This window comes from Ascidiella aspersa, chromosome 6 (assembly GCF_963924565.1).
Source record: "Ascidiella aspersa chromosome 6, kaAscAspe10.2, whole genome shotgun sequence".
Lineage (NCBI taxonomy): Eukaryota > Metazoa > Chordata > Ascidiacea > Phlebobranchia > Ascidiidae > Ascidiella > Ascidiella aspersa.
This window is the reverse complement of record NC_139452.1, coordinates 22420520-22437908: the sequence shown is the minus strand read 5'-3', so window position 1 is coordinate 22437908 and position 17389 is coordinate 22420520. Positions and strand designations below refer to the sequence as shown.

At 35.9% G+C, this 17389-nt stretch overlaps 2 protein-coding genes across 2 annotated transcripts; both read right to left on the bottom strand.

Moving 5' to 3' along the window:
• Positions 1–677: 677 nt before the first annotated feature.
• Positions 678–2063, bottom strand: LOC146140808 (protein jagunal homolog 1-like). The gene is made up of 3 exons (XM_083391351.1): positions 1923–2063; positions 1528–1639; positions 678–1220 (listed from the first exon to the last, which is right to left on the bottom strand). Exons 1-3 carry the CDS (start codon positions 2009–2011, stop codon positions 870–872), a joined length of 552 nt encoding a protein of 183 aa, XP_083247477.1. The 5' UTR covers positions 2012–2063; the 3' UTR covers positions 678–869.
• Positions 2064–5030: 2967 nt separating this feature from the next.
• LOC146140807 (uncharacterized) lies at positions 5031–16435 on the bottom strand. The gene is made up of 8 exons (XM_083391342.1): positions 16308–16435; positions 15676–15888; positions 15189–15368; positions 13380–13445; positions 12511–12681; positions 11787–11971; positions 6855–7383; positions 5031–5839 (listed from the first exon to the last, which is right to left on the bottom strand). The coding sequence occupies exons 1-8, from the start codon at positions 16369–16371 to the stop codon at positions 5784–5786; spliced, it is 1464 nt and encodes a 487-aa protein (XP_083247468.1). The 5' UTR covers positions 16372–16435; the 3' UTR covers positions 5031–5783.
• Between the last annotated feature and the right edge of the window lie 954 nt (positions 16436–17389).

The window sequence follows — 17389 nt, the reverse complement described above, 5'->3', positions numbered from 1 at the left end:
ACATATTGCCCAAATTATTCCTAAATACGTTTAATAACCCTGTTTTAATCCAATAATGTGTAGCCTATATTTTTTGTTTACTACAAGGGTTCTAAAGGTCTTTAGAGACAGACTCTCCCTTGTATCCTAAGAAAGTTAAAAACAACTGGTATATAATTACTGTAGAGCAAGTTTCATAAATGATATGGTACTGTGGACTTCCTTCAATACGAAGTTGCTTGTACTCACAGATTGAACAAGCATTGGCGTATGGTCGTTTCACGACTCGCTCCTCTCTGAGCCTGTGTAGCTCAGTTGGCAGAGCGACGGTCCCGGCTTGACCGGAGGTCGTGAGTTCGAATCTCACTGAAGGCTAGTTGTTTTTCTAGTCTGCCCTGCTTGCGTTATAGATCAACAGATTCGGTGTGTCTGCAATGACTTTCAGTGTACTAATAATATGAAAGCCGTAATCGTTGGTCAAAAAGCAGCTTCAGAAGGGCTAGATAGATCTTAGTTGTGTGCACACAATCAAACATGTTTCTGTGTATGTTTCATTGAATAATTTCTGTAGAGACAATATATGTTCATATTTATTCTTTTAAATATCGTTTTGATAAACACGTAACACCAACATAAAAATGTATTTGCAGAAAAGTTTACACAACAGGCTTGCACAATAAATAAATTTTAAACCGTGAAAAAATATCAAGCTTTTTTATAAAAAAATTTAAAGCTGATTACAACTAGTTTAGAAAGGCACATTATTTTATGATTAGATAGTTCTTATGGCACAATTCAAGAACTTTAATCATAATTCTTGTGTATTTCCACACCCTTCTTTGACTAGCCTTATCCACCCAGAGATTCCATCATATTTTGATCACAAGGCACTACTTATTTTTTTTGAATCCCCTTTCTCTCCAAGCATTTAGCAGTTTCATGGCACATGAGATACAGTGGAGATTGATAGAGAAAGAAAGAACAATAAAGGCATAATACAGTGTTGGAAGTGGAAAACCAAACAAATATGCGTTAAATTTACCATGGTAGAACATATTTTTTAATTCAGATAGGTGTGTAAAAAAGGCATACACCAGTGGAATAACTGACACAACTGATACACCATATTTATAAATAGTTAAAAGCAAAACTTGATTTCGTTGAAGTGATAAATTTCCAATGATGATAAAAATTATTGCAAAAAGATAAACATACTCCCAATTTTCAAACTTCGGCAGAACCTAAATTAAAAAAAAATGCAAGTTTTAAAAATAGAGTAATAAAATGTCCTATTATTTCTTCACTTCCAACACCTATTTTATTAGATGTTTAATGACTTAATTTTTATAAGTTTACCCACATAAAATTATTGAACAGTTGATGTATATTTCTATGAAATAGTACAGGTATTTGTAAGTGCATCGAAAGTGCAATTTAAATTAAGCAATCTTCGGTTTATGCACAACACATGTACAACCATTGCTTAACCAGAATATAAACAGATATATATGTAGTTTCTTACTACCAATAAATTTATCAGACGTTTACCTGATTGGTAAGTTTGACATCCATGATCTGTTGAAGGAAATGAAGGAATATCACAGCCCAAGGAAGAATCGAAGGAAAAAGATACATCTTTAGTTTTGTTTTAAATGAAGCGCTGTACAAAAAATATGCAGCTTGGTATTTTCAAATCATTTTAACTCTAAATTCACTAAATAGAATATGCTTGAAGTCAAAAACTTTTAAATTCCTTGGATTAATTAAGTTGTTATGATAATTTTTTTATTTTTTAAGTAGCATTTTTTGTAATATGACCTGAATCAATATAACTTAAGTCACTGTTTTTAAATTACCTTACTTTTGACTTGACATAGGTCATTTCCAAATGACTTGTTTAGGAAAATCTTAAATGGGTTAAAATAGTATAATTGTTGACAAACCTTATTTTGTATTGGGATGCAACTTGTTCTCGAAAAAGATGATCACTTCCGTCGGTCCCTTCAACGGTTTTTCCTACACTACTTGCCATTTTTCAACTACTATGCAGTATACCTCTTGCAATATTTTTGCTCTTAGATGAAAACACTAAATATAACATAACAGTAATCAGAAACACAATGTTACTAAAACAATATTGTAAAACAGTCTGAAAAGTATGTCATATGATTTTGAGGATGCACCACCTAAAAAATACATAAGACCAGGTGCAAGAAGAGTGCACCTCAGTGCACTTTATGATTACTGTAATTGCTGAATTGCTAAAGCCAATACAAGGAGTCAAGGACTGTATAAAGATTCAGCTAATTATCGCCATAACTTTCGGAGATATAGCCCAAAACAATCTTGGCACGCCAAGTTCGCCTAGGTCACTTTTAAAAGGCTAAAAAACTCGTGGGTGCACTTGTCATACTTTTCACAGTGGGTTGTAAATAGGTATGAAGTCTCACAGAAGCAATCCATTTCATGTAGAACACCTGTAGAACTATAGTTCAGGTATAGCTTCTTTGAAATGTATTAATACACATAAATGACATAATTATGAGAAAAAAATTGTTGCGAACGAAAGGCTGACAAAAACAAGAAAAATATATAATGTCTCGGCGCTGGTCTACAATCCTACCACAGTGTTAAAACAAATTAAAGCAACGAAGATAGGCAGATAAGATTGTTTGGGTGAGGTGAGGGTGGACCAGGTATTATTATTTAATAATATTGCTTAATTCTAGACCAGCGCCAATATCTCCTTATGGTAGCTTAGTTCATTTTTCAATTATTTGGTTTGAATATTTATTGATTAACGTTGTGAAAACAGTTTAAGAAACTTGACTTTGCTTTCAACTTGGTTAAATTTAACAATACGTCTGCTTTCGTGGGTAACGAAGCATAACAGATTGTTGTAGTAGTATTACCATAGAATACTAATGATAATACTACAAAGTCGTAATAAATAAACTAAAAGATTGCCAGTACATGATGTTTATAAAGGAGTGTTTAGTATGATAAAATTGATGGTAAATACAGTTGATTAATAAGTCAAGTTCGATTAACAATAGTAATTTTTTATATCTTACCGCTACCGGTACTCAAAAGATACGATTTCTATCCAATATCTTCCAGGGACGCATTTACATTAAGAACATATAGCAACTCCTTAATATTTATTTGGATTGCTTGCTTGAAATAACCATAGAACACGGAAAAATTTAACTTAATTGTTTAAAAGGTTACATAATTGACACGTACACCCTGAGGTGAAAGTATGGTGTTATTAAGAAAAAAATACGTAAAGCAACCAGCAATGTTTTTTTTGTAAAAGATCATTTTTCTCGCAATTTACTTAACAATTAATACCGCAAGTTTAGCGGAATGCATGTTGGCACTGGCAGCTTTGAGTTTACCCTAAACGGCAAAAAAAAGGCCTCACGTGTTTATAGGATACTTTTTTAATTTTTTTAACATTATAGCTCAGGGGTGGCTAACCAGTCAGATTAAGATGAGCCACATTTCTGCTGTGTTAAGGGCAAAAAGTCACACATTACAAATGGGCAAAAATGACTATAGAACGCCGTTTCTCACTCACATGCACATATAGGCTACTTTATCATTGCTCAACCAGATTTATTATAAATGCCACACACCAACATTAAAATAAAACAAAATTAAGGCATATAGTGTCATGTGTGTTAGTAGCAGGGCTGCGGAGTCGGTAAAAAAAACAACCCGAGTCCGACTCCGGTCAAATGTGCGATTTCGTCGAGTCCCGAGTCCGGCCCCGACTCTACAGCCTGTATTTCACCAATCTACGTACCGGTAACTAAAATAACGTGCATATTCAGCAATTCACTTAGAGGGGTGTAGTATATTGTATTCAATCACAATACATGGTTGGAAAATATTCCACCATATGTTTTTTTCACCATTAGGCTACAATAAGTTGGCGGCCATATCAGTTTAAAATTTGGTACTGCGCATGCGCATGTCGGACTCGGTACCCAGATAGTTTTACGTGGTCTTACTCGAATCCTGAGTCCGACTCCAGCAAAACAAACCGACTCCTCGAATTCCGAGTCCAACTCTACAGCCCTAGTTAGTAGGCCTACTTGACTTTTGACTATCTTTGTCTGTGATAGGATATAGTCGTGTTAATGTCTGGGTTCTGCGCTATATGGTGTGACGGGAAGTTGTAGGTCTGATACTATTCTTTTCAGTTTGTTATTTGTAGGCAATAATGTAGATACACTCTGTAACGTGAAGGTCAGTCTCTTTCGAAAATTCCTGGTCAATGTTATGAACTGAAATGACGCTGAAGATTTGAAGCTTTAAACTGTTTGCCGAGAAGTGAAATTTTCGCTGTTTGAGCGGAAGGCTTTCAACTGCGTTAATGGCTCCGACTCTGTTGCAAACTTAATATGTTTATCTTCAGATTTATGTTTTGCTGTGCACTTTCTTTCTGCCATTGTGCGTTAAACAAACTAATAATATCCGAACTACAGGTAACAATACAAAAATATATCAAATCAATTTGGACTGTACTTTGTAATATGCAGTTTAAACGAAACAAGTTTTAAAATTTGTATTGAATGAGTCTAATGACTAACTTATTACTTTTTTTGCCTATCAAAGCAGACTGGTATACTGATTAAAATTTGAAACGCGTATAACTGAACTAAAAAGAAACGAAAATATTTCACGCCAATTAGACAAACGACATTCGTTATTCACAATTGGAAATTTGTTAAACAAACTCCAATGCAATTACGCTGTTGAGCTTCTAATATATAATTAGTAGCCTAATGATAGATTGTTTTTCAGGGGCAGGTTTGCAAATTCGGTGACAAAATATATTGGCGAAATTGACTTACAATCTAAAAAAATATGAAATACAGCATAAACGAAAGATCCGCATAAAAACGATTAAGAGCCACGTGTTGGCCACCCATGTTATCCTAATATGTGTTAGTTCTATTTATGTATTAGTGTTGTCTGTTTCTCTCTTACTTTGAACGCCTGTTCTGGAGTTGAAAACACAAAACGACAAGAGATTAAAACGTGAATTTATTGACGTACCAGAGGGCGTAACTAAAATCTCCAGGGCTTCTTATAGGTGATTCTCGTTCAACCATTATATGACAAATCAAAACAAATCTAAACGCATAGCCTATCATTGTTAAACACATAGTTTTCGACGAGCAAACGTAACAAATTGACGACTCGTGAATTGCGGAATATCCGCAAAAAATGGGGAAGCGGTAACGTCGTGGAAGTGTTAATGTCGGTTGCTAAAGACTTATTGCAGGAAAATTATCAGTCTGCAACAATCAGTGATGCTGAAAGGAAGGTAATGTTCACCGTTTACGGCGTTCTAAATTTCGTAATAGACATTTTGTCTCGCAAGACCACGTTCACAGTGTACGTCAGTCGTCAGGTCAAATCAAGTGGCTGTTTTAGCTTATTTGCAGAAATAAAGGGTTGAAACAAAATATATAATAAAAATAATAATAATAAACCGACAAACAACTGTAGGCAGTTCTCGCAGTAGCTTTGTAGACACTGAAATAACTTTCACGGAGAAAGTTTCATTGGTCATAAACAACTGTGTTTAGTTGCAGTTCGGATAAACTTGTGGACGGGAGTTGGAAAAAGGTTTCCCAAAAAGAGCAATGTGAAAAAGCTGTATCGTGGTCAACAAAGAGCAACAACAAGTCAACAACGACAATGACAATTACAATAAAACTTGACAAAATAAAAATAGAAAATCATTTTCTATCAGACTCTTGCAGTCTAAATTTCAGAAAGAACGCCTACAAAACATGAGTGCATGACTGTATGGAGATGTTGTCTGGCTCAACCATCATTTCTGCATTAAAAGAGTCGGTTAGTTTTTTATTTATTTACATTAGTTTTAGGCCGAGAACAAAATTTAGGTTAATAACTAGATCAGTCGAGAATCATAAATTGCAATGAATATAAACATTGTACACATTTTTTTGTCAAAATTTAATAAAAAAATACAGCATTAAGTAAATTTGTATTTAAATTTTGTGACCTTTGCTGTAGCTATTTAGTGGGGCTGCGAACAACTAAGGTACCGTTATTTTGGTGTGGTACTAAACATCGAATGGTGCCGAATAACAACGAATCGAACCCAACGGAATCGGAACATTTCGGTATTTAGTGATTCTCCTACGAGTTATATTGAGTTCCGTTGGGTTTCATTCGGTATTCAGTGGTTCTACTACGAGTGCCAATGAGCTATATTCGCTTTTTCGGGATTGCTTTTACGAACCACATTCATTTTATTGGCCTATATTGTGCCCTTTAGTGTTCATTGCCACCTTTGTTAGGTCTCATACGGTTTGAAATGCTCTCATCGACACGATATACTTCAGTGTACATTTCAATTATATTTAGAAATAAAATAGAAGAATAGTTGTGCTGTCATTTTATTCCATGTGGTTTCATTCAGCACCATTTGGTATCATTCGGCATTTAGTACGACCCGTCATTTCACATTACACTTTTGCATGAAGTGGAGTAAATGTTGAACTGCATCCAGCATATCTGACGTAATTTACCTTAATTCCCGCCAAAGCGATGGCTTGAAATTTCGTTAGGACCAACTATTTACTGAATATTTGTATTTTAAGGCGAAAAACTAAGTTCCTTGCCGTAAATGGCGTCACGATAACAGTGTAATTGTAGATAACAGTGTAATTGTGAAAAATTGTCCTATAGACAACTGACAATAGTTGACAGTGACACTCGTTTCCCAGTCGGAGTTTTTCAGAGACCAACCTATAGCGATCTAACACTTTTTAAAGCGCAAAACTACACGCGTTTTCGTCAACCTGCAGATCAGAGCGGCCACTTACCAAGGTTGTCGACGATCGGTTCACCTCCAGCACCGCTTCCCTGCTGACTGAAGGCGTCCAAGTAGCGACCGTCGGTGTCGACGTCCAGCAAACGCGTTTCGTTAGGAAAATGCGGCGAAATGTCGTCCTGGCGGTTTTGCGACAAGTATTCGAGCCGACTTTCTTCGCTACTGAGATCGCGCGAAGTGTCTTGGCCGGGGAGGAAGGCCAACTGGCCGAAAGTTTGCGACGAGTGCGCCACGTCATCGGTCAAACCTGCGTACGGCAAATCCGGCGCGGTGACATCTCGATGACGCGGCGGTTGCGTCACGGTGACCAGCAAATCGTCGATGAGGTTACTTTCAGGCATCCGGGTCATCTGCGACGACGGCAAAGAAGAGGGGGGATGTTGCATGGAGACGAGCGAGTTGAGCACTGGAGGAGCGGTGCCAACCCCGTTGTAGGAGTCGCACCAGAGCTGCTCGCCGCACGAAGTCGCTTGCTCGTAAGTCGGGAGAGCCACTCGCTGTCCGTTCACGATCAGGCCGTGCTGGGTTGTTTTACAGATCCGGGTTAGATTCGGGTTAGATTCGGGTTAGAACAGCGGTCCGAAAAACAACAAGTCTCAACGTGACCGGCAGCATGCCCACAATTATATCTCAATGTTTACAAAGTGTTTACAAATCCGGTTAAATTATGACAGTGCTCCGCAACCCTTTTTTACTTGCGACAAACTAACAAGTCTCAAGGTCGCCGGCAACTGACAATTATATCTCAAACAATATTGCACTGAATAAGTGATAATGGAAATTACTTTGACCCTTGTAAGATAAATGTCGACCTTAATTCCTAATCAGTGAGAGCAGAATACTCTAGCACAGGGTTTCTCAACCGTAGCCCTCGGCCCCCCTGGGGGGCCACGGAGCTGTAATTGGGGGGCAACGAGCATAAGTTTGTAGCAATGTCGTGGTATTGCAAAACCGTGTCACTATTTCCACTTTTTTCAGTTGAACTCAAACTTGTAGTTTAAAACCTACTTTTTTATTGTAACGCATTTTTTCTTACATGTTACTACCTGCTGTTCGTGAGAAGTTTTGCAACAGTCGACCTCAAGCTTGCAATTCTTTGTCTGTCGCCTAATAGCCAAACATTTTTACGTCACTTACAACCAACATTGTGTTTTTCTAGTTTACTCCGTATTTCTTTGAAACGTTTGACCAGCATGTTAATTAGTTTGTAAACCGCAAGTTAGAATGATAGCAAAACTAATACAAGCAAGTTGAACATTTTTTTCACAAAACGTCAAATAACGTGTTATTAAATGTCGCAAATCTGCACTGCTCGCTGGTGATGCGTCATTACGACCCTCAAAACTTATAAATCACCGTGATAAAAAGCTTTCTCGAAGAAAGAATGATGCCGCCACTAGGGATGTTCAAAGTAGAATCCCAAGGTATTCTAGAATAATAGGTTTCGAATCTAGAATAACGAATCCAGAATAGCGAATCCTAGTATATTTTTATTAAATTATTTAACCTTGCTTTTGTTTGGGGAAGGGATTAATCTTAATCTACCCTATATACAGGGCCCACAATCACAGCAAGAAATCGCCCAAACAATTTTCTAACATGTGTACATTATAATAAAAAAAATCTCAAAGTTACTATTGACATAACAATACTTGACAATTACATTGTGCATAACTGTTTAACCTTGCTGAATATTGGCCTAAAGTTGACCTTAAGTAACCCTATAGCGCACTTTGGGAACGGCCAGCACGTTTTACAATGTAATGTTACTTTTGCAACTTACGCATTTAGGGAAATTGCAAACTCCGCACCTGGCATTACACGTTAGTCGCTCGCCCAATAAGGCTTGATTGACACTTAATTATTAGACGAACGTTATCGCGAGACGCAAAGTAATTGGTCGCCCGAAAAAACGCTGACACTGCACTACCAGGTTACATTTAAAGCAAGCAATATAAATTGGTCGCCGCAGCGACAGGCAAACTTACCACACGCATTTGTACAATTAGGCGCAACAATCGGCGGCAAATCATTAAATTTTATCGGTTCCAATTACCCGAAATAAACGGCAAAATTGGATTCGATTTCCATCTGGATTCGAATCCAAGGATTCGATATTCTACTTTGAACATCCCTAGCCGCCACAAATTCTAGCTAATTTTTTATAATCAAGGGGGCCACGAGGATTGAAAGCCTTTCTAAGGGGGCCACGAGACATAAAAGGTTGAGAACCGCTGCTCTAGCAAAAAGCAATTCAGGTCAAACACTACTACAAGATCTTGCTAAATATATATATATTTCTTATATTTTTTTAGGCGATGCCTTTGCTGGCGAAATATATATATATTTTAAGATCTTGTAATAGTGACCTGAATGGCTAGTTTTGCTAGAGTATTCTGCTGTTAACTCAAACAATATTCAACACACAGGCACATGTCCAATACACCCGAGAGCGAAGGAGCGTTTCATGACTATGTACAAAAAGAAGCGTTTCATGACACGGTTTCCCCTCACGATGTCGGAAAAGTTAAAGTTGGCGAAGCAGTTTGTTTTACATACTACGAAAATATACAGTTGTGGGCGAAAGGTTTCAGCTACAGCGACGTAGAACACGAAGGCGGATTGTTTGATTTTAATAGTTCACAGTAACACAGGTCACATAGAATTTAGAAAAATGTGTATGTTTTTTTTTATAAACTTCAGAACATCGACACAGTTTAGCTAGCGCAAAAAAACATAATTTATTTTTTTGTATTTGAACTCTTTATTAATAGCTGTGATGCTGAGATTGCTGATCTTAGACTTGCTTTGCTCATTTTTTATAGTTCAAAGACGGGTCTGCGAAAAATGCCCTAATCGCCGACCTTACCATCCACGTTTAGTGCAATAACGTGACCAAGTTTAAATGTAGCTTGATTCGAGACGCGTATGTTGTATTTGTAAAGCGAGGTAGCTGACGAGCGCTGCCAATTGGGAAATGGGCGTGAATCACACAAAGACTAAAAAGACTACAGAGATGCTTGTATTGTTGAGTAAATTGCGTTTCTCATTGGCTCCAAGCGTCTAGCGTTGGTCGCGAAAAGGAGACAGTTCTTAGTCATCTAGTTTTCAGGCAAATTACTGTTCCCAGATAACAGGGAAACGGAATTCACTGCGACCGCAGCAGCTTTGTAGTTTTTGCACAACTGATCCACTACAAGTTTAAAATTCCAAATGTAATTGCAGACTTGGACAACTAGATTTATTTTAGCTTTTCAAAATTATATTAGAATTGAAATTGGAGCATTTGTTTTTCCAAATTAGATTAGTATTAGAATTAGATCATTTTGAGTTTTCTCAAATTAGACTGGAATTAGAATTCCTAAAAAAACGAATTTGAACTAGAATTACATTTGAATGTTCACAATTAATTTCAGTAAATCGAACATTATTCTAATAAAAAGTGAATGGTATATAAATGTGTGCTAAGTTTACTGCCTTTTAGCATAGAATATGCTTTTCAGACTGTAAAATTACGTAACAACCAAAGAGTTTGAATTGTTTGTTTTGACTAAAAATAAAATGCCGTTGGACAAAGTAGCATTTTTGGGTAAAATCCGAATTAGATTAGAACTAGAATTAGAGCGCACAAGCAATTTACAAATTAGATTAGAATTAGCCACATTTTGCTCTATTTCATTGAATTAAAAAACTAGAATTATCTAGTTGTCCAAGTCTGTGTAATTGCATTGGATATAAATTCTAGTTTTTTTACGGTATTAATGAGAAATGATTACAAATGTAGCTAACCTTTAGTGCAGTGTTTCTAAACCTTTTTTTTAGTATGCGGTAATGGCAAACTGAATGTTTAAACAAAGAAAATATCTCCTCGCCTTTACACATAAATGACGACAATGACCTCAAATGGGAGCAAATATACTTTAGACTTTCCTGTCTTGATCAAACTGAGGCAGTTATAAGGGAAATATATTTCGCCACAAAATAAGGCACCATCAGTCTCTTAATTCGAATCAATCTAAAGAGACTGATGATGCCTTATTTTGTGAAATGACTGAGACTGACTTTGGTCAAGACAGCAATTTCTTAAGTAATATTTGCGTGAGCATGACAGCGAAGCTTTGACGACCAAATACTCTTCACTCTCTTTTTGCAAGCGAACAAAACACAAGACATGGCAGAAATAATTTCGAATTTAACCAATGAGCTATGTCTTCGTATTCATTCAGCAATTATCCCAAATCTTGGAGCACATTTGGTGAAAACCAAACGGAATAAATGTTACAATATGAACTAAAATACTACTGTGGTCGACGATCGAACTAAATCAAACGACGACCCAATATTGGGTTGTGACCCATAGGTCGAAAATCACTGCATTATGACGTCAATAAATTAAGCGTTCGAAAAAAACAAGAATTAGTTTGAGATGGCGAGAGCCAAAAATATACTAATTAAATGTAAATTAGAAAATGCCGAGTGTAAGCGAGGCGTACAACCTGTAAGGCCGGTTCACACTGGACGCCTTTTGCGCTAGCGTCGTCCAGTTTACACATAATGCGTTACCAGCGTTAACGATAAATTTCCTCGTTCCTAACCGAAAGCGTCACATGTAAATATTGAACTTTCCGCTTAAGCGTTTTTTGGTATTGAGCGTTGACGTTTCAAACTTTTTTTGTCGAAGCTCATAATACTATTTTCAGAGTAATTGAAGGCCCATTATTACATATAGTTAAAGTTGGCCAAAAATATAGTTCGACAGGCTCTCAGGACCACATGGGCCTTTCCAAGCAGAGCCAATTTAAGAATTATATTCCACACCAACTTTTAAAATACGTGCAATGAACGTACGGCTATTACGCGGCCCACGAATACACTAAAAATGGCTCTGCGGCCCACAGTTTGCCGGTCACTGTATTAAACATACCTCGTCCTCACGCATGTCTCTCCACCGTCGCTTAATGTCTTTCAGCTTCGGCTTGCAAAAGGCGAGCGCTATCACGAACAAGAGAAGAGCAAAGACCCCCACGGCAACCCCGATCACTGTGTGGATCATCTGACTGGAAAGCTGCAGTTCGTTTACCCGCGTCACTGCTGTAGTCGTCGGCGGAACTGCGTCAATTACGAATGCGCTTTACAGGCAATCTTACGTGTTTTTGCTTTGCTGGTTGTCAAAATCCAATCAGAGAGTGTCTCACGAAAAATACTGTAAAATCTTTCGAGCATAATGGTTGAAGGTTGTAGTAAGACGTAATAAGAATATCAAAGTCCTTACAGATACAGAAGTAGGTATCACATATAATGTAATAAAAATGTGATTTTGGTCAACTTAAACACACATTTAACATTAAAGACAATAGTCTTGAATTCAACCACAATACTATATGTTAAGTAATGGAATGATCTGATTAGTTATTCTCTTGAAAACAATTTTATGAAAACAAATTTTTAACAAAAATTACATTGCTCAACTGCTTGTTCTACCTTAGACTTTTACAAGCCACTTTTGAAAATTATTTAAATATTAAACTTTATCCTAAACACAGCCGGTAGGTTTCATACTGACACTAACTATTTATCTACAATTAGAGTTACAGTATCCTGTTCCTACTCCCTTATCGTTATGTTATATAAAAAAAATAAAATCTTACTGGAAACACATTCAGGGAATTGATAAACGTGTCCATTTGCACCATTCCAATACCATTTGGAATCATAGCCACAAATCATTTCTGGCATTCCTCCTTGAAGTATATAACCGGCTTCACATTCAAACTGCACTTTTCCATTCACTGGACAACACTGATCATCCTTGGGGACGTCTAATACATAAAACAATGGTAAAAACACACAAAAAATATTAACATTTTATGAAGGTTTACAAATTGTCCACATATGTACATTTCATTTTTTAAATACAACCAAACAACTAATGTGATACTGTTTAAAATTACATGTTCTGGTAATTTCACATACAATGCAGAACACAAATTTGGGCATTAGCTTACTGATGATATTCCTGTACATATTGGTGTTTTAATTTGCACCATGCAATATTGCAAGCAATGGATAGAAATGACCAATTAAAAAAAGATATAAAATCAGTAGCAAATATATTGGCCATGTGCTGCTTTACTGCATAATCTTGGTACCACATAAACTTTAAAACTGAAGTGTACATATTGGTGTTTTAATTTGCACCATGTAATATTGCAAGCAACTGATAGAAATGACCAATTAAAAATATATATAAAATCAGTAGCAAATATATTGGCCATGTACTGGTTTACTTAATAACCTTAGTACCACATAAACTTTAAAACTGAAGTGTACATATTGGTGTTTTAATTTGCACCATGCAATATTGCAAGCAACAGATAAAAATGACCAATTAAAAATATATATAAAATCAGTAGCAAATATATTGGCTATGTTCTGGTTTACTTAATAATCTTAGTAGAATATAAACTTTAAAACTGAAAAAATCTCTATATATATTGCTTATACTGTCACAACTTACCTGCACAGCAAAGAATGACTCCATTTCCAATATTCGGCGGCTTTGAGCAATACATTTCTGATGAATCTGTTTAAAAGAGTTTAATTTTTTAGGCTAATACTATAAAAAATACTAATATGTTTTATATATACTCATACTAGTTCAACAGTACCCAGATATAATGAAGCAATGAGACCAATAGCTGCTTTTACTGCTTCCCCCTTGCTGTGATATAAAACCATAAAACAACTGTCTGGATGGCAATAATGACTAAATCGTTTTTAACTGGTGACATCATGTTTGGTGAGTAGGCTATTTGTCAACAAGAATGAGACTCAACACAACACAAAGGCAATTCATCATTACCATACGTAAGTAATGATGCATCAGCCAACCAAATAGATTTATAAAGCATTTAATTATGCTTGGCAATTTGCTACCACTGTAAGTTCCTAAAAATATTATATATATGTACTGAACTGCAACAATATGTATGTAAATAAACTGTATTGCTTTACTAACATAAGAGAACCTGTCTTCAGAAATCTATACAAAATATTTTAAGAATTTGCTGTGTGGTTGTGGTGTGTAAAGATCAACTAGATCACTACGTTAAATAAAATTCTACTCAATCACCTTTTTTGAAATATACATAGATCATATTAAAACAAAACATACACAATGTTTTGTGACATTCTTTTGGGGCAGATATTTTTAATTGTTTCTGACTACACCACTTGTAATTGAAAATTTGGGTAAACAGGTTGAACAAAGCCTATATTACATGATGTATAGACAGGAAGTGACTTTTCCAAATGCACAGTAGTTTTTAATTACCCAAACACAACTACAAGTAAATTAATCTGCTAGTGTGACACAAAACAAGTATAAATACATCAGGTAAAAAAATTGTTTAAACCAGTGGTTTTAATCTTCTCAGGTGCCTCCTTTTGTGATATTTTGAGCCTTAGGCCCTGATCAAATATTTAAGATATCAAAAGCGTCGATTTATATCAGTAAGGCAACATGAAATAACTAAAGTTGATTCTTATTCATGCAAAGAACATGTATATTTGGTTTAATTTGGCTTAACATATTTTTTTAAATGACATGATAAATTGGGAACACAAAAACAACACATTGTTTGAGCAAGATATATTGCTTTTATCAAGCTGATTCTTGACAAACATGTTATGAGGGCCATTGACTCCACAGCTGTAAGGCAGAATAGAAACCATGTGAAAAGTTTGTATGAAGCAAAAAATGTGAAAAGCACTAATATTGTTTAAAAGGTGTGTTACACATGATGCAATAGCCGCAGACATATTTCAACATTATAGATTTACAACAAGCATTAGCCTGTTGTCATATAGAAAATATGAGATAAATATTACAAGGGGAATTCTCGTTTCTAGTGGGCAAAACATCCTATTTGAAATATAGTCCTCATGCTTCCTATAATATCTGCTTGGTGATGTGCACAACACAACATAGGTCTCCATCATCTATACCACCTTGGTCGGTGTAAAAATATAGCAACTATATAAACAAAGGGTCCCAAAACTAAAAAAACTAATAAAATTATTAGCTCAAACACTTGAATATGAAAGCCAAACTTTACAGAAACTAAACATTTGTAATTTGAAGTAAAGCATTGGACAGCATACCACCACAATGAACACAAGTGTATGATAAAACCAATAAAAACACTACAAAAAGTTGAATATCACAGAGCTCAAGTCCCCCCTAAAATGTGGTGGGTGCCTGCTACGATTAACAACCACTGGTTTAAACTGTCTAACAAATATACCAGTATTTATTTGAGCTTACCCTTGCAGGAAAGAATATTTGACCAGGAACCATTGGACAAACATTGTGTTGTAGTTACCAGCTCATCTACTTCAAATCCTGCATGACACACTATATCTCTTGTTGTGAAAACAGCTCCTTCATAATGTGGACCAGGTAATGGGTAACCATTTTCCACAACGAGATCACCACAGTCTTCAACTGAAAAAGATCAACATTTATTTGTTGCCCCACAAAATCAGGGCTGCGGAGTCGGAATGAATCAAATGACCCCCCTTATAAGTGGATTGCTGAATATCTACCATATTTAGTGACGTAAATTGGGGAAATACAGGCTGAAGCATCAGGGCTGGACTAGGGACTCAACGTAATCGCACATTTAACTGGAGTATGAATCAAATAAGTTACAAAACAAGTTATATTTTGGCAGGAGACAAACTCAGGTTATTTTTAACTGTCTCCGTAGCCCTAATACTTTTAAATATGTAAGCCAACAGTGAGAATCTACCTTCAATGCATCCAGGATATGTGCTTGGTTGCCAACCAGACGTGTCACTTTTGTGAATTTTGCATATCTGTTGTGCCTCAGATGTGTTCAACTTGTAACCTTCGTCACACTGATAATGGATCACAGCATTGTTGAAGTAATGGAATCCCTCAACTGCAGCTGGCTTTCTTGATCCATGCTTTGGAGTATATCCATGGTCACGACAAAAGTTGTCTAAAAATAAAAAAAATAATTTATGATTCCGCATATGTAACCATTGCATAGTTTTGCTTTAAGCAGACTGGAAGAAACAACGCAACAAACAGCAAATAAAAATTTATATCAAAATCAGTTGGAATATCATTGCAATGTATATCCATATGTAAATCACTATAAATAGAAAATTATTTATTGAGCATTTATTAGTAATTCTAATATAATATGACATATAACTCATCTTCGTAAATTCACAACACCAATGTGCAAAATTTTTGTAACAATTTTTAAAATTTAGGTAATTCTAAAATCTTATATTTACATACTTGGTTTGCATTTGTCCTAAAAAGTTTACACTGGGCCATGCTGACGAAAGGTGACACCAAAAATAAAAAAATATTGAATTTTAATGAAACCGAAACAAACTTTGATGTTACCTTGTGAGCTTACACTGCTTGAAGATATGAACAAGGATACAAGGAGGACATAGCAGAAATACATAGCAAACAAGCACTAACACGAAAACCAAACTTAGAAAAACTTTACAACTAGCCTAAAGGATTCTAGAGGCAATACAAAAATAAATTAAATATTGTTTTCAGCTTACAAAAAATTGTTTTGAACAACACAATATTCCTTAAAAAAGGTCTGGGGAGTCGGAGCTGGAGCCAGGAGCCAAGCATTTCAGTTGAAACAATTTCAATTTTTTTTGTATCGGTTCTGGAGCAAAATGATTGCATAATGTGGTTGGTGGTTTTGGAGCTGGAGCCAATGGAGTTTTACTATGGCTCGCCAGCCCTGCCTGAAACAGTTGTCGACAAACTGAAGGTCACAGCTCAAATTTTGGTCTTTGAGCAACTTTTAAAAAGTCATGATCTATTTATTATGATTTCAGTCTTATCATGCAGCTGGGCCGCATGTTAGCCTAACATTAATTGTATTGCATTGTAAAAGTTAACAATTTTTGTTTAATCCCATAAAAAATTAGTCAAGTTTTGAGACTTTTTTGGGCAATTCGTGCTAATCCTAGTTTGGAAATACCAAACCAAAAAACAAAAAATAGTTGTACATAACAGAAATCAACAACTAGAGATTTCCGCCAACGAAACAGCACCCATTATATAGATTGTGAGTTTGCACCTCACTCCATGCTAGTTGTTTTTCTAGCCGGTTCTTGCTTGTACTATTATCCTGATTAGGCTTAGTGATTTCGGTAAGCCTTACCGAAAGCATCTTGTGTACTATATATTAGGTGCCGTAATCGTTGGCCAGTACGACTCTAGAAGGTCATGATCACAGAATACACACAGTGTATATATGTACGTTAGTTGTGATGTCATTAAATGTACCACCAATCTCTTTAAAGGTGAAGTTCTTGTTTGTAACCTGTGCAAAAAACAGGTTCAGAATCATTCCTGGCGTAGGTAATGGGTAAATACCAAAATATGATCATTTTTATAATTAATAGTGTGCACTCAGTCACATTTTTTGCAATCTAACTTTTGACAACCCATTTAGA

What these genes read in the sequence shown, in the direction of transcription:
- LOC146140807 (XM_083391342.1), bottom strand. Translation starts at nt 16,371, where the DNA reads ATGTATTTCTGCTATGTCCTCCTTGTATCCTTGTTCATATCTTCAAGC. An exon ending in AAGCAGTGTAAGCTCACAAG is followed by an intron (nt 15,889 to 16,307) that starts GTAACATCAAAG and finishes TTTTATTTTTAG; the next exon opens with ACAACTTTTGTCGTGACCAT. An exon ending in ATTCCCTGAATGTGTTTCCA is followed by an intron (nt 11,972 to 12,510) that starts GTAAGATTTTAT and finishes TAATTGACGCAG; the next exon opens with TTCCGCCGACGACTACAGCA.
- LOC146140808 (XM_083391351.1), bottom strand. Translation starts at nt 2,011, where the DNA reads ATGGCAAGTAGTGTAGGAAAAACCGTTGAAGGGACCGACGGAAGTGAT. An exon ending in GCATCCCAATACAAAATAAG is followed by an intron (nt 1,640 to 1,922) that starts GTTTGTCAACAA and finishes TTTTTTGTACAG; the next exon opens with CGCTTCATTTAAAACAAAAC. An exon ending in ATGTCAAACTTACCAATCAG is followed by an intron (nt 1,221 to 1,527) that starts GTAAACGTCTGA and finishes TTTTTAATTTAG; the next exon opens with GTTCTGCCGAAGTTTGAAAA.